Source organism: Akanthomyces muscarius, chromosome 1 (genome assembly GCF_028009165.1).
Source record: "Akanthomyces muscarius strain Ve6 chromosome 1, whole genome shotgun sequence".
NCBI classification, from domain to species: domain Eukaryota; kingdom Fungi; phylum Ascomycota; class Sordariomycetes; order Hypocreales; family Cordycipitaceae; genus Akanthomyces; species Akanthomyces muscarius.
The window spans coordinates 3,567,349-3,591,732 of record NC_079241.1 but is presented as its reverse complement, the minus strand read 5'-3'; the positions used below and the strand labels follow the sequence as shown (position 1 = coordinate 3,591,732).

At 53.9% G+C, this 24,384-nt stretch overlaps 8 protein-coding genes across 8 annotated transcripts; 5 read left to right on the top strand and 3 right to left on the bottom strand.

The window, feature by feature from the left end:
• Window positions 1-199: 199 nt before the first annotated feature.
• Window positions 200-4,039, bottom strand: LMH87_006194 (uncharacterized protein; the record flags this gene model as incomplete). Its single annotated transcript, XM_056204041.1, has 1 exon — window positions 200-4,039. One exon carries the CDS (start codon window positions 4,037-4,039, stop codon window positions 200-202), a length of 3,840 nt encoding a protein of 1,279 aa, XP_056059437.1.
• A 510-nt stretch (window positions 4,040-4,549) lies between these two features.
• On the top strand, window positions 4,550-6,981 carry LMH87_006193 (uncharacterized protein; the record flags this gene model as incomplete). Its single annotated transcript, XM_056204040.1, has 6 exons — window positions 4,550-4,602; window positions 4,665-4,787; window positions 4,837-4,877; window positions 4,938-5,081; window positions 5,148-6,383; window positions 6,443-6,981. The coding sequence occupies 6 exons, from the start codon at window positions 4,550-4,552 to the stop codon at window positions 6,979-6,981; spliced, it is 2,136 nt and encodes a 711-aa protein (XP_056059436.1).
• Window positions 6,982-7,831: 850 nt separating this feature from the next.
• LMH87_006192 (uncharacterized protein) lies at window positions 7,832-9,371 on the top strand (the record flags this gene model as incomplete). Its single annotated transcript, XM_056204039.1, has 2 exons — window positions 7,832-8,685; window positions 8,756-9,371. 2 exons carry the CDS (start codon window positions 7,832-7,834, stop codon window positions 9,369-9,371), a joined length of 1,470 nt encoding a protein of 489 aa, XP_056059435.1.
• Window positions 9,372-10,160: 789 nt separating this feature from the next.
• On the top strand, window positions 10,161-11,308 carry LMH87_006191 (uncharacterized protein; the record flags this gene model as incomplete). Its single annotated transcript, XM_056204037.1, has 2 exons — window positions 10,161-10,289; window positions 10,364-11,308. 2 exons carry the CDS (start codon window positions 10,161-10,163, stop codon window positions 11,306-11,308), a joined length of 1,074 nt encoding a protein of 357 aa, XP_056059434.1.
• Window positions 11,309-12,379: 1,071 nt separating this feature from the next.
• LMH87_006190 (uncharacterized protein) lies at window positions 12,380-15,303 on the bottom strand (the record flags this gene model as incomplete). Its single annotated transcript, XM_056204036.1, has 3 exons — window positions 12,380-12,617; window positions 12,676-15,098; window positions 15,184-15,303. The coding sequence occupies 3 exons, from the start codon at window positions 15,301-15,303 to the stop codon at window positions 12,380-12,382; spliced, it is 2,781 nt and encodes a 926-aa protein (XP_056059433.1).
• Window positions 15,304-16,671: 1,368 nt separating this feature from the next.
• LMH87_006189 (uncharacterized protein) lies at window positions 16,672-17,298 on the bottom strand (the record flags this gene model as incomplete). Its single annotated transcript, XM_056204035.1, has 4 exons — window positions 16,672-16,795; window positions 16,846-17,070; window positions 17,140-17,204; window positions 17,257-17,298. The coding sequence occupies 4 exons, from the start codon at window positions 17,296-17,298 to the stop codon at window positions 16,672-16,674; spliced, it is 456 nt and encodes a 151-aa protein (XP_056059432.1).
• Window positions 17,299-18,160: 862 nt separating this feature from the next.
• Window positions 18,161-19,507, top strand: LMH87_006188 (uncharacterized protein; the record flags this gene model as incomplete). The annotated part of the gene is made up of 2 exons (XM_056204034.1): window positions 18,161-18,310; window positions 18,365-19,507. The coding sequence occupies 2 exons, from the start codon at window positions 18,161-18,163 to the stop codon at window positions 19,505-19,507; spliced, it is 1,293 nt and encodes a 430-aa protein (XP_056059431.1).
• A 1,464-nt stretch (window positions 19,508-20,971) lies between these two features.
• LMH87_006187 (uncharacterized protein) lies at window positions 20,972-23,432 on the top strand (the record flags this gene model as incomplete). The annotated part of the gene is made up of 6 exons (XM_056204033.1): window positions 20,972-21,324; window positions 21,383-21,421; window positions 21,474-21,531; window positions 21,588-21,596; window positions 21,886-22,047; window positions 22,101-23,432. 6 exons carry the CDS (start codon window positions 20,972-20,974, stop codon window positions 23,430-23,432), a joined length of 1,953 nt encoding a protein of 650 aa, XP_056059430.1.
• Between the last annotated feature and the right edge of the window lie 952 nt (window positions 23,433-24,384).

Below are 24,384 nucleotides of genomic sequence, written 5' to 3'. Positions count from 1 at the left end.
CAGGAAGCTTTGCCGTGGCGATGGTGATGTGTGTGCAAGTCTCATGTTTGGTAGTAGCATAAGTGCTAAATTTGTGTTGCATATAATTAATTCTGGTTTGATATAAGAACCAGAGCAAAATGAGTCCTCGAATAATTGACTACGAAACCATCATGTTATTTTTACACGAGAGAGCAAACTTATTACACCTGTAACATTTTTACGGCTCACTTCCCCAGCCGCCTCCTCCAGGAGACTGGATGATGACCCTATCACCAGGCTCAAGTCTTGTCGTGGCTTTGGCACCGAGATTTACCAGCCGCTTGCCGCCAGACATTCTGTCCGTGACGAGTACAGAGTTTAGACCCGTCTGGCCTCCCTCGCCGCCCTCCATGCCATATGGCTGTCTTGATCGTCGCTCGCTCAGGATCGAGCACTGCACGGGAACGCGAAACTCAATCTCTCTCACAGTTCCGTCACCACCCTTGAACGCACCCCGACCTCCAGAGCCAGCTCGTAATTCGAACCGGCGCAAAATGCAGGGATATCGCTTTTCGAAAACCTCGGGGTCGGTGATGCGCGTGTTGGTCATGTGTGTATGGACACCGCTCTGGCCAGCCCACGTCGGGCCGGCGCCGGCACCGCCAGCAATCGTCTCGTAGTAGCCGAAGCCCTCCTTGTGCTCGCCGGTGACTGGGTCTTTGCCGCCCGTGCCAAAAGTGAGGTTGTTGCAGCAGCCCTGGCTTGCGGCGCATGCCTGAAACGCCTTGAGCACGACGTCGGTGACGCGTTGAGAAGTCAAAACGTTACCACCCACAACGGCGAGACCGGAACCGGGCCGCAGGATTGTGTCTTGCGGTACAACGATTTTGATGGGAGACAGACAGCCCTGATTCAGAGGAATGGATGAGGAGACCAGGCTTCGCAAGCAGTAAATAATGGCGGAGTGTGTGATGGCGAGCGGAGCATTGGTGTTACCCAGCACATGGCTTCCTGTGCCGGTAAAGTCAAACGTGGCAGATCCATCGTTGGATATGGTCACAGTGAGCTTGATAGCGGTCCCGTCGTCCATGTAGTCGACAGCGACGAGCGGCTGAGGGCCGTGATTTGCGAGTGTTGAACGCATGAGCTCGCGAACAGCTTCTTCCGCCGTGGTTTGGATGGCGTACATGTAACGGTGGACGCATGGAAGACCGAATTCTTCAATCAGTGCGGTGATCAGGTTGATACCCTTGGAGTTGGCGGCGATTTGTGCTTTCAGGTCGGAGATGTTGTCCAACAATCGGCGAGTGCCCGAGCAGCCGTCATATTTGGCGGGCTCTTCAAGAAGCAGGCGCCGGACCTCCTCATCGTTGAACCGGCCGCCGCTTACCAACTTGGTCGACTCAATCGCCGCACCTTCTTGCCATAGCGCAGTCGATGTGGGTGGCATGGAGCCAGGGAGGATACCGCCAATGTCCGCGTGATGGCCGCGCGAAGCGACGTAGAATGCCAAAATGCCCTTTTCAAAAACAGGTGTAATGACAGTGATGTCGGGAAGATGGGTGCCACCGCATGAAGGGTGGTTGGAGACGAGAACGTCTCCTTCTTGCAGCTTGCCCTCCCATAAGCGGTGCTGGTATTGAACAGCAAACTGCATCGAGCCCAGATGGACTGGCACATGCGGGGCGTTGGCGACGAGGCCTCCGTCGGGACTGAAAATGGCACATGAAAAGTCTAGGCGCTCCTTGATATTTGTAGAAACGGACGTCTTCCTGAGTGTACGGCCCATTTGCTCGGCGATGGCCATGAATCGATGAGCAAACACAGAAAGCTGAATGGGGCTGAACTCTTCTTCTTTTTGTGTTTCTTTGACGACCGGCGAGACATTCCTGTCAATGATGACATAGTTCTCTAATATGGTTGCTGTGGCGCCTGGACTGATTAAAATAGTCTGCGTTTTGTCAATGACCATCGCTGGCCCGACAATGCGAGTTCCCAGATGAAGGTTTTGGAGCTCATACACCGACGTATCAACATGACCGGCGCCTTCGAAATAGACAGTGTTCTTTCCGACGGGATTCGCGGCAACCCCACCATCAACACTCATGTTCTTGAGTTGGCTATAAGGTGTTTTGAAGCTCCTGGACTGACTCTTTCCAATTGCTCGCACTCTGAAATCATCGATGATGATGGCCTTCTCGGGAAAGTGGAAACCAAATCCGCGGATATGAGCTTCTTCAAATTCGCGCTGAAAGTCCCAGTCATCACCCTTCAGAATCATGAGGGAGCTGCTAGAGCCAGAGTATCGCATGCTAAGGTAGAAGTCGAATGTGATCTGGTTCTCCGAAAAACCCTGCTTCAAAAGCTCGTGCGTCGCCTGATCGGCTAGTAGTTGCAGCTCCAATTGAATGGTTCTCTTCGTTTCTGGGCCCCAGGTAAGAGCAGCTGGGCGCTGAATTTCTTGCACCACATCTGCCAGCGAAATGCCATAGGCCGACAGAATTGATGAATACTTGTGCATAATGATGCGTGATATTCCAAGCACCTGCGCCACGGCGCAGGCATGCTGCCCGCCGGCACCTCCAAAACAAGCGAGATGGTGGTCAGCGGCGTCATACCCGCGCGCCTCAGTAAGGGCTCGAATCGGTCCAGCCATGCCTTCATTTGCAACTTTCAGAAATCCCAACGCTACCTCCTCTGCTGAGAATGGTGTCAGGCTAGCGGCCGTTCTCTCCTTGTTGATGTTGATTGTCAGCTCCGAAAACTTGGCAACCACAATGTCGCGATTGAGTGACTCGTTTTCCTTGGGGCCAAAGACTTTGGGGAAATATTCGGGCAGTAGTCGGCCTAGAAGGAGATTTGCGTCTGTAATGGTCAATGGCCCGCCCTTTCTGTAGCATGCTGGACCAGGGTGTGCCGAGGCAGACTCGGGTCCAACATTAAACAAGCCGTTCCTCCAAGTGAGGATGGAGCCACCGCCAGCGGCGACTGTGTGGATATCGAGCTGAGGCGATTGTGTGTTCACACCAGCAGTAGTGGTTTCAAAGACATGATCATAGGACCCAGCGTAACGCGAGACATCCGTGGAAGTGCCGCCCATATCGAAGCCAATAATTGGGCATCGCTCTTCCTCATCCCAAGATGTCTGCGCATAGCCCACCACGCCACCGGCGGGCCCAGACAGAATAGCCTTGAGTCCGCTGAATTTTCGATAGTCGGACAGACCACCGTCCGATTGCATGAACTCGATGCGTGTAGCTGCAGACGAGAAGCCGCCACGAAAATTGGCAGAGATTGATTCGATGTATTGGCGAATGATTGGTGTCAGGTAAGCGTCTACCACCGCTGATGTACCACGGGGCACAATCTTGATCATGGACTGCACCTCTGCCGACAGAGTGACTGAGAAGCCCATCTCAAGAGCGATGCGACCGACTTGCAACTCATGGTCGGGGTATGCGTAGGAATGAATAAAAGCAACGGCAACTGACCGGAAGCCTTGTGATTTTAGCTCCAGCAGCTGAGCTTGTACAGCCACCAGGTCAGGCTTTTGGAGGACGCGAACAGTCTCCCCCGTGATTGCGGAGACCAGTTCTGGGTCAGTGCCATTGACTGTCGTTTTGGCAGACTCCGGGTCTTCTGTGTAATCCTCCATTGTAACACGCTCATCGATCTCGATGACAGTCTCAAAAAGCACACCGGGACGTGATATGGACAAGTCGAAAATATTTGGGCGCGACTGGTTGCCGATAGCAAGGAGGTCGCGAAAGCCTTTGGTGGTTATGAGTGCCACGCGCTCTCCTTTCCGCTCCAGCAAGGCGTTTGTAGCAACTGTGGTGCCCATTCGGATGGACTCAAAGTGGAAGAGGTCCAGAGGTTCGCCTCTAGGCAAGACCTGGCCTGTTGCCAGCTCAAGAATCCGCCTGATGCCTTCTGTCGGCGCATCCTGATAATTTGCGGGATCAACTGAAAGAAGTTTGAGAATAATGTCCTCCCGTTCGGGGATGGATGCGTGGACATCGGTGAAGGTGCCACCGCGGTCGATCGAGACGCGGATACCCAGGGTATTGACCGTCATGATTGTGATTGATGTGTAGTGCTGGCGGTGTTACGGCAAAGACAAGCCGACTAAGTACTTGCGTCGCTCAGCCATTGCAGAACTGGCGAATCATCACCTTTATACCACATGCCTGCATTTCTCCCCGATGCTGCATCGTTCAGCCACTCCGGGCCTAGAGAGGAACAATGCATGAGTGGGCACGCACCCGCGAATCTAGCTCGTATAAATGCAACGGAGGTTCAAGTCCGTAGTCGGGGGCGGATGCTGCCAGCGAACGTGCTGACTGACTGAACGGAGGGTCGATAAGGTTGACGGAGTTGAACAACCGCTGGTGGCGTTGGGCGCATCAACTGTCGCGCCCCTCACCTAGGTATGGGTCCCCGATCGACCCCAGCAGGGCCTCATCTCGCAAAGACAACCTCATCATGTGCAAGAACCACAACCTACCCTCGTCTCATCCGTGGGGTATCTCCGATTTTGCAGATGCAAGCACTCTCGGACGTGGGGTAATGCGCGAAACACCGCGGAATGTCAACCAAAGCTTCACCCGCCTCAGAGTCAGGGACACTGAGGCCAGTCGCGTGCGTGCCAAGACTTCTGTGGTGTGGTAATGTCAACTGCATCGCTAATGAAAATTTCTTAGCTGCTTGAATTGCCGGCAGCGTCGGTCGTATTGTTCAAAGGACAAGCCAACATGTTCGCGATGTCGCGACAGCGGACTGGTGTGTACTTATGAGGGCGCTCGAAAAATATTAGTGAATGAAGCGTGAGTCCTTTCATTCTGCTAGCATCTCACTCGACTTACCCACCTCAAGATACTTGAGAGACCTCGAACGTAAGGCGAAAACGCTTGATAGTCAGTGCTTGCCACCGTACAGCCATGCGGACAAACAATCTGCTGACATTTTACCGAAAGAAAACACTGGACAACAGGCAACCCCGCGTGCTCCCATAGAAAGTGGCATCAACAACCTCGATGAAGAGGAAGATGACGACTTCGAAGACGCCGAGCCCTTGTTCGAGTCTTTTACTCACCTCCGTCTCAATCGCCCATCAACGAGTACGTACGAAGCTGAGACTGGGTCGAGCGTGCACATTCGCTCTTTTGGCTAAAATGAAATGACAGGCTTTCAGGGACCAGCATCGTCCGACACTTTTCTTCGAAATGTGAGCCAGGTCACTGGTCTCGGCGACGAGCACGACAGCCTAAATAATGACCCTAATCTTTGCGAGCCTGTGACGCTACCGTCAAGAAAGCGAGCCTTCAGCCCCCATCTGCGGCTGCCCCCATTACACGTTGCGCGACGCTTTTTTGCTGCCCAGTATAGCTTTATTGGACCCATCTTTGCCTTCACCGAGTCCAAACAAGAATTCGAGAAATCTTTGTTCAAGGCATACAGCGGCCTCCCAGACGCGACGGATCGGGAAGACTGCCTTCATTATGCAAAACTGCTTCTCATTCTCGGATTCGGCCAGATGTACTCTGTAAATCAATGGGTAGACTTCAGAGGACCGCCTGGGTTCACATACTTTTCGGAAGCTCTGAGCCTGCTGCCGGAGACGCACGAGGACGGGTCCCTGCTGTGCGTTGAAACGCTGGCATTGGCAGGGTATTTTTTGCAGAACATGAACAGGCGAGATGCAGCATTCCAGTTCATCGGGCGCGCTCTTAGAATGGCCATCTCTCTCGGGCTCCATCACGAGGTTGAGGGCATTTCCGCCACATCGAGCCCGGTGCCTCAGGCGATTCTGATAGAAGAGGCCGCGAGGGAGCACAGACGAAGAACATGGTGGTCGGTCTATAGCCTGGATCGCATCCTGTCTGTAAAGTCGGGGAATCCAATCACGATACAAGACGAGGATATTGGCGTACGGCTGCCATCTCGACTGCCCTCGGAGCCGGAGTACTGTCCGGCCATCGTGCTGAGACAATACACCAAATTATCCAGAATCCTTGGCGAGATACACAAAAAGATATACCACAAGACAAACAGGGCGGAACTAAAGTCGGGCAAGACTTTGATGGCTTCAGTTCAGAGGATTTTGATCGACCTTTCGAATTGGGATAGCGAGCTCCCATATGGTCTGCGCTTTGATCCTGATCGCCTGATTATAGGGCGGGAGAGTGTGAGCACCCTGGCCCATTACTACCAGTGCATCAACATGACAATCCGTCCACTTCTTTTCCATGTTGTGAAGGAGAGGCTCGTCTTGATCCGGAAGAGCCCCGGGGCTCTGATCAAAGAAACGGATTGGAAGACGGGGCTGTCACAGACGACGGTAAGGGTCATTGAAATGTGCATCGGTGCCGCGCTGGACAGCATCAACATCATGGTGATTGCAGCCACAAAAGACCTCGTCGGTAAGTTTACACCGCATCAAAACTCTCGGCGAACCCCCGCAAATCTGACATGAAGACAGCCACCTATGGCTACATGGACGGGGAGCACATATTCTCAGCCACCATTATCCTTGTCATGGTCTGCGCGGCCTTTCCCACAAGCACGGTCAACATGTCCGCCATGAAGACTGGTCTAGAGCTCCTCCGCACCATGTCGGAGCGGGGAAACACTCATATCGGTGCGCGCTACGAGGTCCTGGTCCGTCTCTTAGCGACGGTCATGCCGGAGAGCGACTACTATCGCGTCCCCGTTGACTCGACGCCGCAGCCCAACGCTGCGCTTTTCCTCGCGCCACCGGCCGACCCGTCGGCGTTTCTGGCAGCGGCGTCGGCGTCGCTTGGCGATCCCGGGCAGCAGCACGCAGTTTCGGACATGGGCAGCGCGTATCCGCCGAGATTCCCCGCCATGGACATCCAGACGCTGTCGGAGCCGTTCTACGACGAGGCCGGTACGTCGGGGATGGACTTTGGGCTGTGGGAGGAGGGCTTTGCGTACCCGACCATGGACTTGGATCTGGACTTGGGGGTTTCACAGCCGCACGCGGCCCAACACCAGTGATGGTGGAGAGTAGACTTGCTAGTCTATCAACAACTCACTCGGGTGTAGAGACGCTGAGCTGTTGAGCTGTTGAGAGAGTATGCGATGGTATAGCATCGGGATCGAGAAGTAATGCCGTGCAAGAAGGGAGTGGGCCAAGCGAGGAATATGCAGCTAGATACGATCTCATGACCTGTAGCATAAATGTCTTGAATAATATTTCTCTTCTTCCTGCTTTCCTTCGCTCTATCTATTCTTCTCCTGTAATTTTCCCATTTCTTCTCAATTTTCTCCTCTCTGCGTCGTCCCTTCACTTGTCCAACTACCGAAAGAAGCTTCTTTCTTGCCCCGTCCCCATGCTAGGTCACTAGCTACCATCATATCTTTACAGCCTTGATAACGCGGCTGAGTCCTCCCCCCGCGATATGCGGTCAGCGCCGCACATCATTCGCCCGTTTCACTGATCGTTGTGCCCCAAGGCACCGCACAGACGCCGTCGACGGGCGGACTTGTACCCGTCGGCGAAGCACTCCGACGCCAGTGACCCAGAACGGGGTTGCAGCGGTCCACATTGATTCAATTTATTGGCCTAGCGAGACGATCCGGGGGGCTAAATTTACATTGGCGTGGCGTGCCTGCATCGCTTTTCCCCTGCAAATGGACGCTGGCTCTTATCAAGAGCGGGAGTTGCCAGAAGCACCCTACCCCATGGGGTAACTATACAAGTCTCGCCTGGATCCTCTTCATCTCAACGGCTGTTCTTCCACTTCTGTTTTATATCCCGCTTCGACTTTTACTTTTTTACATGAAAGAGCATCGGAAGTGATTGGTATTTTTTTGTTTCAAGTCTTCATAGAGTCGCAAGCTCGCCATGGCAACTCCAACTACAGATGCCTGCCTGGAGAAGGAGGACCTGTCTGTGATGCACAGACGCGGCAGCAACACGCATGCCGACGCCAACGAGAGCTGTGTCGAGACCATCGACGCCAAAACCGAACGAAAATTGCTGCGCAAGCTTGACATGTATTTCGTCCCCATCATCATGTTTGTCTACCTCACCTGCTTCCTCGACCGTTCCAACATTGGCAACGTCAAGGTCGCCGGCATGCCCGAGGACATTGGCGCATCGCCCAAAGAGTTCTCGACGGCCGTGTCCATCTTCTACGCCACGTACGTCGCGTTCGAGCCGCCGTGGAGCATCATGATGAAGTGGATGACGCCGCGCATCCTCCTCACCAGCCTGTGCGTCGTCTGGTCGCTGTGCACCATCTTCACGGGCTTCATCCACAACGTGGCGGGCCTCTACGCCGTGCGGCTCATCCTGGGCGCCTGCGAGGCGGGCCTGTTTCCGGCGCTGAACCTGTACCTGACCATGGTGTACAAGCGCCAGGAGCAGGCGATCCGCGTGTCGTACCTGTTTGTCTGCACGGCCATTGCGGGCGCGTTTGGCGGCCTCTTGGCCTACTGCCTGCTCAAGATGGACGGCATCTCGGGCTTGGCGGGCTGGCGGTGGGTGTACATTATCGAGGGCCTCTTCTCGATGCTCGTGGCGCCGCTCATCTGGTTTGGCCTGCCGAATGACCCGTCCAACGCGTACTTTCTCACCGAGGAGGAGAAGCGCATCATGAGGGTCAGGGCCGTTCAGCGAGCGCAGTACATGGGCAGTGAAGAGTTTAGCTGGGAGGAAATCCGCATTGGGCTGAAAGACCCGAAACTATACCTGAGGTATGGATGTGCATTTGGGCCGCGAGAGGCCATGAACTACCTTGGGAAGCTGATGCTAACTCATTTGTAGCGGAGCAATCCAGTTCTGCCAAGACATTCTTCTTTACGGCTTTAGCACCTTTCTTCCGTCCATCATTGTCAGCATGGGCTACACTGTCATCCAAGCACAGTACCTGAGTATACCGGTCTATATCTTCGGCGGCCTCGCATTTCTGACCGCGGCCTACATATCGGACCGTTACTGCATCCGCGGCCCCTTGCTCTGGCTGACCAACCTACCGGGCATCGTCGGGTACGTCCTCATCATCTGCTCCGCCCACAACGGGGTCAAGTTTCTGGGCACCTTCCTGTGCGCCGTCTCAGTGTACAATGGGCCGGGCTTGAACCTGACCTGGCTGAATGTCAATGTGGCCCCGCACTATCGTCGCGCGACGGCGATTGGCATGCAGCTCAGCATTGGCAACTCGGCCGGCGTTGTGGCGGGCCAGATCTACCGCAGCGCACCGTACAAGCTGGGCAACATCTTTTCTGTCGCCGCGTTGGGGGCCTCACAGATAATCATTGTTGCGAAGTGGCTGTACCTCCGCCAGCAGAACCGGCAAAAGGAGAATTATTTGACGGGGGCAGAGGATCGTCGTCGGGTTCGAACTGGCGACCGGGCGCCTGATTTTGAATATCATCTTTAGGATGGCTTGAGATGTTACGTGAGGCTTCTCCGTTGAATAATAACAATATATGCATCAAGTGCTGAATCCGACATGATTCGAAGCTAATCTTTGTTGGGAAATGAAATTGAATCGAGTAAAAATGCTTGAAAAGTAAAGCGAGATAGGGCTGATGAAGGAGCTTCAAAGCTGTCAGCGAGCCTGTCGATCGGCCACTTACACCCATTACCGCGGCGCGGACACAGTGGTGAGTGGCAAGCTAATAAGCTGCCTGTCGTCGAGGGCAGACAGAAAAGTGACGTAGCTGTGTTGCGCGGCCCATGTTGGCCACTTTTCGGGCTGACTTTGTCGCTACATTACGAGCATTAGCGTCTACTAAATTCAACCCGATGCAAGACAAGGCAACAGCACGGGTACGCTCTCCACCTCGAACCACGCAATCAAGCAAATCCAATCCACTGAAACAAAGCCGTAAATCCGTCGCCGTCCGGCCACCCTTTTAATCCTTCCTTGGCGCCCAAGATTGCGCCAGAGTGCCGAAACAGAACAAGGCTGCAGCTGTCCGGCTGCGCCACTCACCACGCTAGGAAACCTCATATATATCATCAGTCCCCCCACCCTCCCGCTGCTGCCTGTGCACCATCCCGTTTCTCTCTTCATCGTCGATCACTCTCCATCATCATCAGACGGATCTTCTTTTCTCTTTCATCATATAACTCTTTTTCTTTTTTTTTCCCGCTTCCCACGAACCGATCCTCTTAACTGAAGGCATCATTCAAACACACAACCAAGACACGAGAGGACGCTGCGATGCTCGCCACCACTGTCCCCCTCTTCCGGCGCTCCGTCGAGGATGGCACCATCAACTATGAGCTGCCGCCATGGTCGCTCTGGGTCATCCTCATCGACCTCGTCATCTTTGTGCCTCTTCTCTTCTTCGTGAGTTCTTTTCCGCACTGCCACGGCCGCCGCCGCCTTGTCGCAAACAACCGCTAACCACCAGACACACGCAGGCTGAATACACCGTCAGCACCATCTACCCCATCTTCTCCATGATCGAGGACGAGAACCCGCCCGCCTACGCCCCCCTCTCCGCCGCCGACGACGAGGAGCACGCCGCCGGCCGCTCCGCCCGCCCGACCGGCGGCGCGCCCCAGACCGTCACCTCGTCCCTGCGCGCCGTCACGCGCCTGCTGCACGCCGTCGCCGGCGTCCGCGGCTTCTTTCGCGGCATCCTCTTCTACGCCATCCAGTACCTCATGACGCTCGTCCTCGTCGAGCTCTTCACGCAGGCCCTCGGCCTCGCCTTCACCCCGCTCGCCACCCTCCTCGCCGCCCTCACCCTCGTCCAGTTCTCCGCCGCCTGGGTCCACATCGTCATGACGCACCCCGTCCCCGGCGTCTCGCACTTTCGCCGCCTCCCGCCCTTCAAGCGCGCCTTCGACGCCACCTGGCGGCCCATCCTGCTCAACTGGGTCGCGCTCGAGTTTGTCCGCTGGGTGCCCGCCGCGCTCTTCGCGCTGCTCGGCGTCAACGTCCCCGAGCTCAAGGACGGCGGCCGCACCGACGTCAGCGACGTCACCGGCGCCGACATGGCCAAGGTTGTCGTCATTGCCGTCGTCTCGGCCTTTGTGGGCATCGCCCTCGTCATCCCCACGCACGTAATCCTCGTCCGTGTCCAGGCCTCGCTGCTCCCCGTCGAGGACGACGCCATCATCCCCTTTGACCGCTCCTTCCAGGGCAAGGTCGAGCCCGCGGTCGCTGGTGGCCGTGGATACGCTACCATCCGCGAGGCTTGGTCGACTTTCAGCCGCGCAGGCTGGCGCCGCCTCATTACGCTATACATCAAGGCCTTCCTCGTTACAATGGGCGTCTACGCCCTCATTGTCGCCGTTGCTATCCCCGAGTTCCTCCTCATGGTCCAGAAGACCTCGGGCGACGGTGGTGATGAGCTGTAAGCCATAATGACATGTTGCATCCGTGGATTAGAGGTGAGATGCGGCAGGTTCGAAGCAACTTGATGGCAGCAGCATTCCATCTCTACACATCTGTTTTTGCATATTGCCGCCCGCACAGCTTCGTATTCGATTCTACTATTAGAGCACTACACATAAATCAAAGTACTCATAGCCTCGCGCCATGACTTCTTTCCATCCTTGTGATATTCTAATGCTACAAGACATGTCTTTTCAGCTCTTCTTTTGTATTTCACACATAATCTCGAAATAATGTAAATTGCTATCATCGCCATTATTATCTATGAAGCAGTCAGAATAGGAGGGTCATTCTTGGTGGAATTAAGAAGACCTTGTCTATGTGCAAATCATCGCTAGTGAAATTGGCACTCAATGTGTGCGAATGGCAACACTCTTCGCCTTTGAATCTGGATTAGCTAGTGCTTGATGAATCACTCTTTGCCTGCGTACGGGAATTGAGTATTTTGGGACTTTAATTTTCATTCCCCTCCTGCATATTCTCGATGCGTCATTTTCCCCTTGTTCACATGAGTTCCCCGGCCATCACTTTCCCATTGCACAAAGAATAAAAAACACAGACTGAGCCACCCACAGTTATTCAGCCAAGGCAGGCAAGAGACAACAACGTCGAGTAAAAAAAGAAAAAGGTATATAAAAAGGTCAGAATGTTATAATAAGCTGCTACAAAATCGATATCTCCACGCCGACATGAGGCATTCAGCCCTCGGGTATGATATATTCTACCATCATCTATAACATGAAAAGGCTCTTGGTCGTTTGACAACGTCGGCCCCTGTTTTTGTGCTCGGGTGGGCCTGTAGAAATAGGACGTTGCGGGAGGAGGGAGAGATGCCAGAGGAGAACCTGTGGCCAGACAACTGTTGTCAAACCAATTATTAAAAACCAAAAAGAAAAGAATCATTTCTTTTTCTCATCGTGACGCCTTGTAATCGGAAAATAGGAAAAAGAGCCCCGTTTCATTATTGCATTCGTCGTAGTCGTCGTCATCTCTTTTGTTTGAAGGGGCGGGCTTGTAGTCGCGGTCATGGCCGTTTATGACTTGTTGAAGAACCAGCTCCCGCGCTTGTTGCTGACAGCGCCATCCGCCTGCTGAATGTTTTGAATCGTGGGCACGACAGGGCCATCGCCACCGCCGCCGCGAAGGGGCTTGGCAATGCGGCTACCAGCGTTAGAGAAGCTGAAGCCGCCACCGCCCGAGTTGAGTCCACGGGTGCTGCCGGCCTTGGCTGCCTCGAGACGCTCCTTGACCGAGTTGAGTTGTACTTCGAACCTGAAAGGTAATGATGTTAGTAATCTGATAGCGAGTCGTAGACGTGGGGTATGCATACTTGTGGTTGGCGGCGGCCATCTTTTCTTGGCTGTCTTGTAGCAGGCTCTCGAGGCTCTGGATGCGCTCGTTGCGAGCAATCAGCTTGCGCTCCGCAATTGCAACCTCCTTCTTCAATGCCGAATTCTGTTCGACAAGCTGGCGCTGAACTTGTGTCAGCTGCTCCAGATTACGCTCCAAGAAGGCCATCTTCTTCTGCTGGGCACGGTTGTTTGATGATCGTAAAACATTGTTGTACTGCTCGCGAGTCTCATCCAGAGAAATTTCCAGCTCCACTACACGCTCGCAGCGGTTCTGCAAATCTCTCATTAGGCTCTTCTTCATGTTGTCAAACTCGGCAATCTGCTGCTGGACCGTCTTGCCATTGGCCGTAGGCGCAGCACCGCCCGACTTGACGCGGTGCTGGAGTTCCTCAATCAGCGTCTTCATCCGCGAGTTTTCCGTGGCTTTTTGTGCGGCCTCAGTCTTGAGATCCTCCACCAGCTGAATCTCGGCATTTTGTCGGCCGGCAAAAGCACTCTCAAGGCGAGCCTTGACCTCCTCAACGTCGGCCTCGCTCAAGTTCTTGGTTAGCACGTCCTCATACTCCTGCTGAAGACCTTCTAGGCGAACTTCAAGCTCGTGACGGCGGCGCGAGTCCATATCGCTGGCCGGGACGCTGTACATGGATAGCTCAGCCTGTCGTACGATGCCTTGCGTCTCAACCATCTTGGTCCTAAGCGCCTCGAACTCCTCGGGAGCAATGTTGTCGCCAATCTTGCTGTGCTCATGCAGAGTTTCAATGTGCTTGATGGCTTGCGCAATTTGCTTTTCGTTTTCGCTGAAGACATCGCCGCCGAGATCAAAGCCGGCCATCATCTTGGCCATCTTTTCGGCCTTCCTCTTCTCCTTCTCATCAAAGGCGACGCCGTTCTCCTTGGCGCTCATTTTAACGTCGAGAAGCTGCTGCTTGACCTCGTCAAGCTCAGTGGTGAGTTCCGAATTGGCCTCCTTGAGCGCATCCATGGTGATCTGGGCCTCCTTGCTCTCAAAGTTCAGACGCTCGAGCTGCATCTTGAACTCGTTGACTTCGGTAGTAAGACGCTCATTCTCCTTGCCAGTTTTGCTGTCGTGCTCTTTGAGGAAAGCCATCTCCTCCTTAGTCTCACGCAATAGCTTCTCAGCAGTGGTAGCCTGAGACTCTCTTTCAGCCAGCTGATCTTGGAGCTCGTTCTCGCGGCGGAGGAATTCTTCGCGCTCGTCCTTCTCCAGAGCAATGACGGGAGTGCTGGCGCGCTCCGAAGGAATTGGCGTCTCGGATCGGGTCTCTGCAGACAGGCGTGAGGGTGTCGAGGGGCGTTGCGGCTGTTTCGTCTCGGCGGGCTTCTTCGCGACCGGGTCGGAGCTCGGGAGGGCCCATCTGTCCTTGGGTACCGCCTCTCCAGAACGCCATTGCTGGATTTCACTCTCGAGGTTGGAAATGTACGACTCAAAGTTGGTGACCTGGCCCTGCGCCTTTTTTAGGAGCGCCTTGAGCTCCGCCGGGCTCAGCTCGGCATTGACCTTGGCCTTGTTCTTGATGCTCTTCGCTCTAGTACCAAATCGCAGGGTACCTAGCGTCTCGGCATCGTTGTAGCTGCTGGGGGAACAGTTGACGATGAGCGTGGTGCGACTGTTACCGCCAAGAGATTCTTGCAAGATTCGGGTCAGTTTTGAGTCACGGTAGGGAATGTGAGAAGATTTTCCATCGGTGAGGGCATTAATAACCATGCCGAGAGCACTCAGACTCTTGTTGATCTTTTTGGCTTCCTCGAGTGTCTGGCCGCTGGCGCCAGTCTTCCCCACCTTTTCGCTACCCGCCAAATCGACCAAGAACAGCTGACCGCTCTTCGCCGACCCGGTCTCGACATTCTTTTGCGTGATGGTGATGACAAAAATGGAATGCGATCGTGAGGACTCTTGGTTCATGTTCGTGGCGGCGACGGCACGGGCGTTTCCACCGCGTCTCATGACCTCGTACACTTCCTGGACACTTGACACGTAGATTTCCAACAGACCCTTGACGTAGACGCCGCGATTCTTCTCCTCGTGGACTGGGAGGTTATCGTTTTGGGGGGCCAAAAGATCTCGAATTCGCTCCATGTAGATTTCCATGTAGCTTACACGGACTGTGTACTCAATTGTGCTGGGGCTGGACATGATGCTGGCGAATATTTGCTCGACGATGCGGGGAATGACACCGCGACCAGACTCGTCATCGATGCTGGTGCCCATCATGGTGTATGATTTACCGGCACCGGTCTGGCCATAGGCGAAGACAGTGCCGTTGTAACCGTTGAGAATATCGTCGACCGTGGGGCGGATCGAAAAGTCGAAAATGTCTTGTTGCTGGCAGTCCATGTCGAAGACTCGGTCAAACGTGAAGGAGCCCTGCGCCTCCTTGGACTAGAAATGATGGTCGCGTTAGTTTCCTTGGTCGAAATGGTGCGAGCAGAGACAAATAGGCGAAAGTCTCGACAGTGCTACCTACGTCAAGCGAGCAAGTGTCATCGCCCTGGAAGGTGACAATGGGCTTGCCCCCAGAATCGAGTTCGATTCGGTTCTGGGGACGGAAGCGCGCGACGACCTTGATGCTGTTTGCCGCGGACATGATGATAGCAGCCGGGCCAAGTCGTGGCCGTGAGGTGTGCGAAACAATTTAGAGAAACAAAAAAAGACAGGTGAGGTCGAAAGGGGGATTGTTTCCGTAGGCTGTGCCACGCGTGGGCGAGGAGCGGCTTGTGGTGGACGAAGAAGCGGGTACAGAGCCCCCCAACAATGCGGGCAAGCTACCTAGGTACCTGAGCTGGCGACGGTACCGGGTACCTTGTTTGGGTACTTTCAGCCACGCTTCGGTGCGGCGCGGCGGGACGACAGCGGGCAGGTAAATAGACTCGCAATAGGCGGTCAAGACGCAACGATGCGGGCTCGCGCTGTAAGGGGAAGCAAATTATTACGTGAATGCGCAAATTTGAATCAAAGGAGCCTGTTCGGTGCTGCTTGCGACGCGCGGTATACCGGAGCGTGTTATTACAGGTTCAAGTTGTGGGAAAGATGACAATGCCTGACAGCAGCACAAGAGTGTCGTCTAGGCCTCACGTTTCAGCCACGTCCACCACGAGCAGGTATGGGCGGCGGCTTCAGCAAAGCACGCAGAGTTCCAGGCGCTGAAGCTAGCCACTTCAGGGCGCGTGGGCTGCGATTTGCGCCATCTTGGCAGCTAATCTGGTCTTGTCAATGCTATCGACGGGTCCAAGCAAACAATGTGAAATCAATAAAAAGTGTCAAAACAGCAATGGAAATATACATTCAACAACGGATCACTATTCATAATATTTGCTCCTGTATTTATTTGGTACCTTGTGCCTCTGGAATGGCATCGCATCGTTTGGCCGCAAAGACGCTATTGACAGTGTCTTGTACCTGATACCTCTGATAAGAATGCCCCTCATTGGCGTTGCATCAGACAGCTCCCTCTCACATGCACGACAAGTACACGAGTGCCTGCGACTCGCTCACTAAAAAATACACAGCTCCTTTGAATATATCTTGGCGTCATTTTCGCCAATTCTACTTATCGATGCAAATCCACAAACAGTGCATGAGCTCGTGAACATTTGTCAAATCCACGACCATTTTAAGCCCCTGATCTATCCATTCGATCTGATCAAAACTGGCACCCATGTTGATTCAAAACGACTCATGAATTTTTTTCTATTTATGATGAGCTCGTCCTACATCCAAATGCACGACTGAACTTGCTTAATAGTGCATAATAACCCATGGTATAACCACGTCCACATACGCCCAAACGCCCAGATAAAAACGCCTCGGTCCTGCGAGGAGCAATGTGCAGCAGCAGGCGACCGTGCGTGAAGCTGCCACGCACCGCTTCCAAACACAGGCCATATGCTGTAGATGGCCGACATCGGACTAGCAAAATGAGCGAGTCTGCTCGGCAGTGTGTTCCCTTGCGCTATTAGTCCTCCCAGCTCTTCTCGACCGTTTCCCTGACTCGTTTTGTGTATTCTTTGCGGTTGTCCTTGTAGAGGTTCGATGCTTCGACATTGGCTGGCGAGCCCGTGTTGGGATCATTAAGAAGACTATGACTGCGTTAGGACACGATTCTGGATGCTTTCCGTCCTTCTCTTACCTTTGGATGCTCGTCAGCACTGCGGCAACATCGTACGTGGGACTCCACCTGTTTTGTAGGATATCCAGGCACAGCTCGCCCGTTGCGTATACGTTGGGGTGGAACATTTGGCTGATAAACTTGACTTGCGGCGGCTTGTTGGGATACTGTTCCTCAAACTGCATCACAAGACGGAATGTGCCATCCTCGAACGGTGTATCTGCGGGTCCGATGATCACGGCGTTCCTGCGAATCGCCATATGCGTTAGCAAGGGTATGTCCGGCGTCGCTTCTACATGAGCCAGGTATACAAACCACGTCATGACATTGTCGGGTATCGGAGAAGCAGAGACGCCAGCAGGCGGGTCGGTTTGCATGCGCTGTAACACTGTGAGAAGATGCCAGATAGGCGCCAAGTTGGGAGTCGCGCACCTTGAAGTCCCGCATTAAGCGGCGTCTGGCGGCCGTCGACATTGTGACGGTGCGTGGAGGGGCGGGCAGCAAGTACGCCGCGAGGGGTGTGCGGTATTGAACGATATGTCAGCCTCGATGGGGAGAAGCTGCAGTAAGGTCCAAGTAGGGGCCTGGGTAGAAAGATTTGAAGAGAGATGGTGATGCTGCTTGGGGCATGAGGCGATGGCAAACGCCTTTGGGCACGAGAGTCGCCGCTTGTCGCCCTCTGGATTATGGCAGCATCTGGAGCCACCCTGATGGTGGGCCTGGCCAATGAGGAGGGCGTATGCTTGGGGTTCTCTCGCCGTACTGCCGTCACGTGAAATCGTGTTTGCACCGCAGCTCGAGTCGTGTACCACGTGAAATTACAATGTCTGAGCTGAGTAGAAATTGTCCATATTTTTATGATGGTTTGGCATGGCTGTATGCATGATATACATAATGCCCATCTTGTCCAATCGTAGGTGTTACGAAATGCAGCACAATCGCAGGCCAGAGGCGAGCCGCCCGCCACCACAGACCAGACAAATCCCCACCCGCCAAAGCTGCTAGAGTAAGCCTGCAGCATGAAAAGACAGGCCACTGCCACTGGAGGCGTCCCGCTTGCCCGCCTGCCGCCAAACTGCCAGTAAAGCCGGGGAACTCCAAACACTGGCTTGCTTGCCCCATCTCTAAGCCGACGTCGCCCGACATGCACCGACCCGCGCCGCCCTTCTTACCGAACACCTGCTTCCGGGCCTTTGACGTTGTTCGATATATTCTGCATTGCGCGCCGCCACACCCCTCCCACCTCTCCTCTCCTCTTTGCCCAGTCCTCCTTTTTTTAAACACTCCAGCTTTTGTGATTTCCCCATAACCCGTCGCGTCGCATACATCCGTCACAATGCCTGCCGCGCCGCTTAGAACCGCCAGACTGAACATGCTGGCCCAGCACCTCTCTGCTGGCGCCCGCTCGTTCTCCACGGGATCAGTCCTCCGCAAGGAGATTCAGGATGCCTATATTCTGAGCGCCGCTAGAACTCCCACTGCCAAGGTACGTCCCTGCTTTCCGCCCACCGCACGGGGCGCATTCTAACTCGTCTGCCAGTTCAACGGCTCTTTCCTCAACGTCAGCGCCCCCCAGCTCGGCGCCGTCGCCATCAAGTCTGCTCTGGAAAAGTCCAAGGTCCCCGCCGACAAGATTACCGATGTCTACATGGGCAACGTCCTGAGCGGCAACGTCGGCCAGGCCCCCGCCCGTCAGGCCGCCATCTTTGCTGGTCTGCCCGAGACCACCGAAGCCATCACCATCAACAAGGTCTGCTCCTCCGGCCTCAAGGCTGTCGTCTTCGCCGCCCAGAACATCCAGATGGGCCTTGCCGAGGCCCAGATTGCCGGTGGCATGGAGAACATGTCCCGCGTTCCTTACTACGTCAACCGCGCCAGCGGACTCCCCGCCTTTGGCCACGCCAAGATGGAGGACGGTCTGATCAAAGACGGCCTCACCGATGTCTACCAGCAGTTCCACATGGGCAACTGCTGCGAGAACACCGTCAAGAAGCACAACATTACCCGCGAGCAGCAGGACGAGTACGCCATCCAGTCTTACCGCAACGCCCAGAAGGCCTGGGCCGACAAGGCCTTTGCCGAAGAAATTGCCCCCGTGACTGTCAAGGGCCGCAAGGGCGAGACCATCATCGATACCGACGAGGGCTTCAACGACATCAAGTTTGAAAAGGTCCCCACCCTGAAGCCTGCCTTTGTCCGCGACGGAACTGGCTCTGTCACCGCCGCCAACTCTTCCACCCTCAACGACGGCGCCAGCGCTCTCGTCCTCGGCAACCGCTCCATTGCTGAGAAGTACGGCAAGGACTCGCGTGTCCTCGCCAAAATTGTCAGCTACGCCGACGCCGCCATGGCCCCTATTGATTTCCCCGTCGCCCCCGCCAAGGCCGTTCCCATTGCTCTGGAGCGTGCCGGCATCACCAAGGACCAGGTCGCTGTCTGGGAGTTCAACGAGGCTTTCGCTGGAGTCATACTTGCCAACCAGAAGATCCTCGGCCTCGAGGGCGCCAAGGTCAATGCGCTCGGCGGTGCCATCTCCCTCGGCCACGCCCTGGGCAGCTCTGGATCTCGCATCCTGACCACCCTTCTTCACCAGCTTAAGCCTGGCGAGTACGGTGTTGCCGCCATCTGCAACGGCGGCGGTGCTGCGACTGCCATGGTTGTGCAGCGAGTGGAGTCTGTATAAACAAATAAATTAAAAAAGAATCACGAAAAAAATGCATTTGTCTGTAGCTGGAGTATTTGTTGGTTTCATAGCACTTGTACTTGAATAAGATATGGATTTTGAAGCCCAAGCTGCAGACCCGCTGTGAGTCAAACTTGGATGTGCAAGATTGTTAGAAGAATGAAGTATATAGCAACGAGAATCGAAACAAAAGTAAAGAAGATAGCATTCTGTCCTCGGCACTTGTCCAAGTACAATTATTTCTACAGCTCCGAGATCAGGATGATGTACCCTTCAAATGCGACGAGGCAGTGCATATCTACTAGCGCGAGGCACAGGGTTGTAAGCAACTGGGCATAAGCAACAACCTCGGGCTGCCACATGTCCTTCTCTCAATCCCATCCTCTCCAAATTCCTTTACGCGATTTTGCTCAATCCATGTCTTTCAAAGTTCCTGCAGAAGCATCATCATGGCGTCGTACAAGGGCGACTTTCCCTCAATAAACAGACCGGCAAACGCCGTCGCTTCGCAGCACTTGTTTGACCTAAATCGGTCGATGATGCAGTCGCAAATGGCGAGCATTAATACGACACTTAGTGCGCTCAGCAAAATAGCGCAGAATAATCGCCAGGATCTGCGCCAGCTTGCTGCCTCTAGTGAAGGACTTGAGACTTGAAAACGCAGCTATGCGACAAGCCAATTGGGTCCTCGGAACCCATATGCAAGGCCTGATGGCTATAACTCGATTCTTAAGAGCACATCCGGGAGCTCTTGCCAAACAGGGAATTCATATTCATCCTTCGCAACTACAGATGGAAGGCCAACTCCTGCGAGTAGCACACGGCCCGCGAGATCTCTGGACGGCAATTACCCTTGTACAATGTATAATTCAAGTGTTTCTGGTTCCAGTAGCTCGGCAAGTACCGTAATGACGCGCAAACCAAGCAAACAGAGGCTCTACCTTGAAGTAGCATACTGCGGGAAGAGGTCGGGAGAGGGCTTATGGAATAAGATCATCAAACACCCCTCGACCAAATATTCGACTTAGCACAGCGCAGTCCTCAAAACAAAATTCACCGTGTGCCCTGGTCAATCGCCGCCTCATCGTTCAACGCCCCATGGCAGAGACGAGGTACATAATGCGCAAAAGTCGAGCCATCGAAACTGAAGAGCGTGAGAGTTTTGCATTCCAAATTCGCTACCATGGTGCTTTTCTGTCTAGCATCCTGTCCTTGGTATGCGGTCGTTCTGCTGAGCGCGTAGGAGCAGGGCATGATTGGTCGGGGGACACAAGGCTGGCATGAACATGGATGGGGTGTGCCTCAAGTGAGGGGAACAGTCGCTGAGCTTACCAACCAGCTGCGCCCTCTCTTCTTCCTTCCTTCCTTCCTTCTTTCTTTCTTCCATTCTCCCAAGCTGTCGCTACAATCAAACTCTCGAGGGGAAGTTAGCCTTGTTTATCATATACTATCGCATCTCCGACGATGCAGTGGAACGCCCCCGATCTTGCAGAGAAAGGCTTCGTATATGTCAAGAAAGCTGCTGAAGACGGCGACTTCCCACCGCATGTGGACAGCGTTCGCAAGTCCCTTCTTGATTTCTCGTGGCCGTTGCTTGATGCGCCAGGTTTCCAAACCTCTTCTTCCTTAGCAAACTACATGGCGTGGAGCGAAAAGCCCAATCACCCGCTGCTGCAAACAACACGCATTGTCCAGCAAAAAGCAATTGACCTGAGTGCTCCTGGCTGTGCAGAACCGCGCTGGTCAAGTTTCTATGAAGAGGGTTTCTTTGATCGTCTAGCTTTGCGCACGGTCTCTGTAGAAGACAAATCTAGAATGTCCGGGCTCGCTGATCGCCAATAACACAGACCATTGACTGACGTCCCGTGTCGACAGATCACACCGAAGTCATTTCTACTACGACGCGATTGTGGCGTATGTTATCATGTTTCAGTCAATGCACAACTACGCTCACACTTGATTTTAGAGAAAAAGGTCTCACATGGGAAGCCTTTAACAGCCGCGAGGCACGAAAACACTTCACGGTACCATATTGCCCCAAACCCGATATCACTTTCTATTTGCCAATCCATGATACAAGAGAAAATTCGTCTGTCAACGTCGCTTTCTCAGCTAGTCGTTGGAACCCAAAGTCTCAACCATGTATGGCTGAGCCTTTTACGTGGAGCACTTTGCATTATTTACATTTCCATGCTCAATTACAGCCTGGGACGCGCGGGCTTTCCAACGGGAAGCCGCGGGACTTGACCTCACCTCAGCTAACATGCTACCCATGGCTCATCGTCGAGTTGGAAGAGGGGGGTAAGAACACGGACAGTGTCTCCTCAGAAGAAGCAGTTTACTGCCGAGCAAATAACGCAGCAGCATGTGCCTTGCAGTTGCAGCGACAGCTGGCCAAGTATGATGCGCCATTGGTTGACCAAGCTCACATCCCGCCAATTCCCACCATAACAGCGGTTGGTGCACTAGTCACGGTTTGGATCGCATACTATAAAAAAGATAGTACCTTGTCGAAGACGAAGACGCACCATGATGCCTATGTAAGTTGTCTAGATCCGAGCACTGCAATCCACTGGCTAACAGAGCTACATAGGTAATGCGAGCTATTTGGGAAGGCGACATGAAGGTTGCCAAGGACATCATTGAGCTCTACATGTTGGTGGACAATATTCACACCTGGGCAGTGCGTGTCTTCAAGCCCAGCGTCGCGTTGCATCTCAATCAGTGGAAAGACGTGTTTTCTCAGGAGAATGGGCCTGCCGGTTCTTTCCATGCACAACCTTACATCGAACGCTACCGAGAAATGGTGCCGAGGGTCAATGGACTCTGGAAAGAATTTAAAGAGATGGAGTTTGAATCAAACAACTTTGGCAACCTGATCAGCCCCGTTCATTTCAGTTTACTTTTACAGCAGATGGTGGTATCGGACCATGACAAGCTGCTGGAGAGAATGGAGAGTCTGGTGGAAAGCAAGATTCAGAATCTATGCGCATGCAAATGTTCCCATGGGAGCACTGAAAAAGAAAGGAGTATGCATCAAGTTATGCCAGATGCGCCTACGTGGAATTCTCAAAGAGCTGGCCAGGGCACGAAATCGGGTACAGCTTCAGACTCGGATAGTTCTAGAAGCGATGCGGACAAGCTTGGCACAGACACCACAGAAACCTCACAAGCTACATCTAGCCCACAAGACTCGAGTATGAGTCCCAGCTTGAATCGGCCAGAAGCTCTAGCTGCAAGCGCCTCGGCAGTGAAAACACCTACTCAAAGCATTGCATCACCCACGCCGTCAACTCGCGGTCTACACAGCCAGTCGCCCAGTTCCTGTCATTCTTGGGACACAGCTGTCGAAAATCCCGAACAAGAACCCGACGGAGATGATGCTGTCGCCGAAGCTCAGCGCCTTGACGCTCAAAAAGAGGAAGCTTCCGTAACGCCATGTACTTCATTCATACTTCTTAGTGCATCTGGCAGCTCTAGCAGCGCCGCTCAGGAAGGCTCACTGGACGACAGCCTCACTACTTGCAAGACTAGCGGCAGAGCTGCTTTGGACGGTAACGCGCCGCCCAAAGTTGTCGCTGGTGATTTTGCCTACAGGCCAAAGGCGATGCCAAGACGACGACTTGGAGATCCAGGCGGTAAGCCGCTCGCAACTTTGTTTGGTGCCGATGCCACTGCTCACGCGGCTCTAACCGGCAAATGGCTCTCGGACAAGTTTGTATTTGGCGACGCAGGGAGTCGTACGCCGGCCAAGGTTGGCTTTACTGTTTCCAGCAAGCGCTGGCCACCGGGCGCCTTTTTCCCGGATATTGTCGTCAAAGATGCAACTGGAGATGAAGGCGGCGGCTCAGATGAGGGGGCAACTGCTGGTGAAGCCGACTCGAACAAGAGGCCAACTGTTGGTGAGGCCAGCTCCAGCAAATAGACAGACAATGGCACATTTTTCTTCTTCTGCTGCTCTGTGATCAATCTAGTACGAGAGTCAGAAATGTGTCTATTTTCAGCCCTCTATCGAGTTTTCATAGCATCACAGCCCCAAAGGAACCCTGCCGCCTCAAATTCCCCGTCCAAATCGGCAGCGCCCGCGCCTGATCGGTGTGTGCTTCGGCAGTATCTCTGTCGGCGGCGGGCTCATCATCGCCGAGACGCTGCTCGAGATGCTGCCTGCCATGCCGCCATCCACCGCAAGTGGGCCAAGTGGGTGACGAAAAAAGGCGCCGCTTGAATGGATTGAATATTCTGTTTTCCATTTTTCCTTTTCTCCTATTTCTCTTACTTTTCTTATTTCCCTACTTCTCTAATTCTTCTTATTTTTCGAGATTACCCTCTGTTTATAGAAGCTAACAACCACCAGCGTCTTTTTTTGTTATCCCTTTGCCATCCTCATGGAAACCTCTCCCCCCCAAAACAGGAACCTATTTCCAGCCATCTCTGTTGGAACAGCGAACGTGGAGCAGCGAACAAGGCTCCGAGTGGGCAAAGTACCCCATAAGAAACTTGGCAACCCAAAAAGAGTCATGCCGCCCGCTGCGGCAACTGGGAGATGCACGCCAAGCCATTAGACATGCACCGCCCCTTATATATTGAAAAGGCATTTCCACATCAGCTTTGGCTCATTCCAAAAGCATCCACAGCACATGTGGGCTGTGGGAAACGTGAGTCGTGAAGAGCCCGCCCCGACAAGGCTGCAGGGGTGCTCAGCGGCGCATCGAACCGATTTTGGATTGGTATGGCCAAGCGAACACATTAGTTCGCAAGGCTCTGCATCAGGCAAATTTCGTAAAGAACCGGGCTCCGTTTATACGCCAATCAGGACCGAACGGGAACGGTCCACTTCCCACAAAGGTAGTCGCCTGGTGCGCGAACCACAGCTAAAT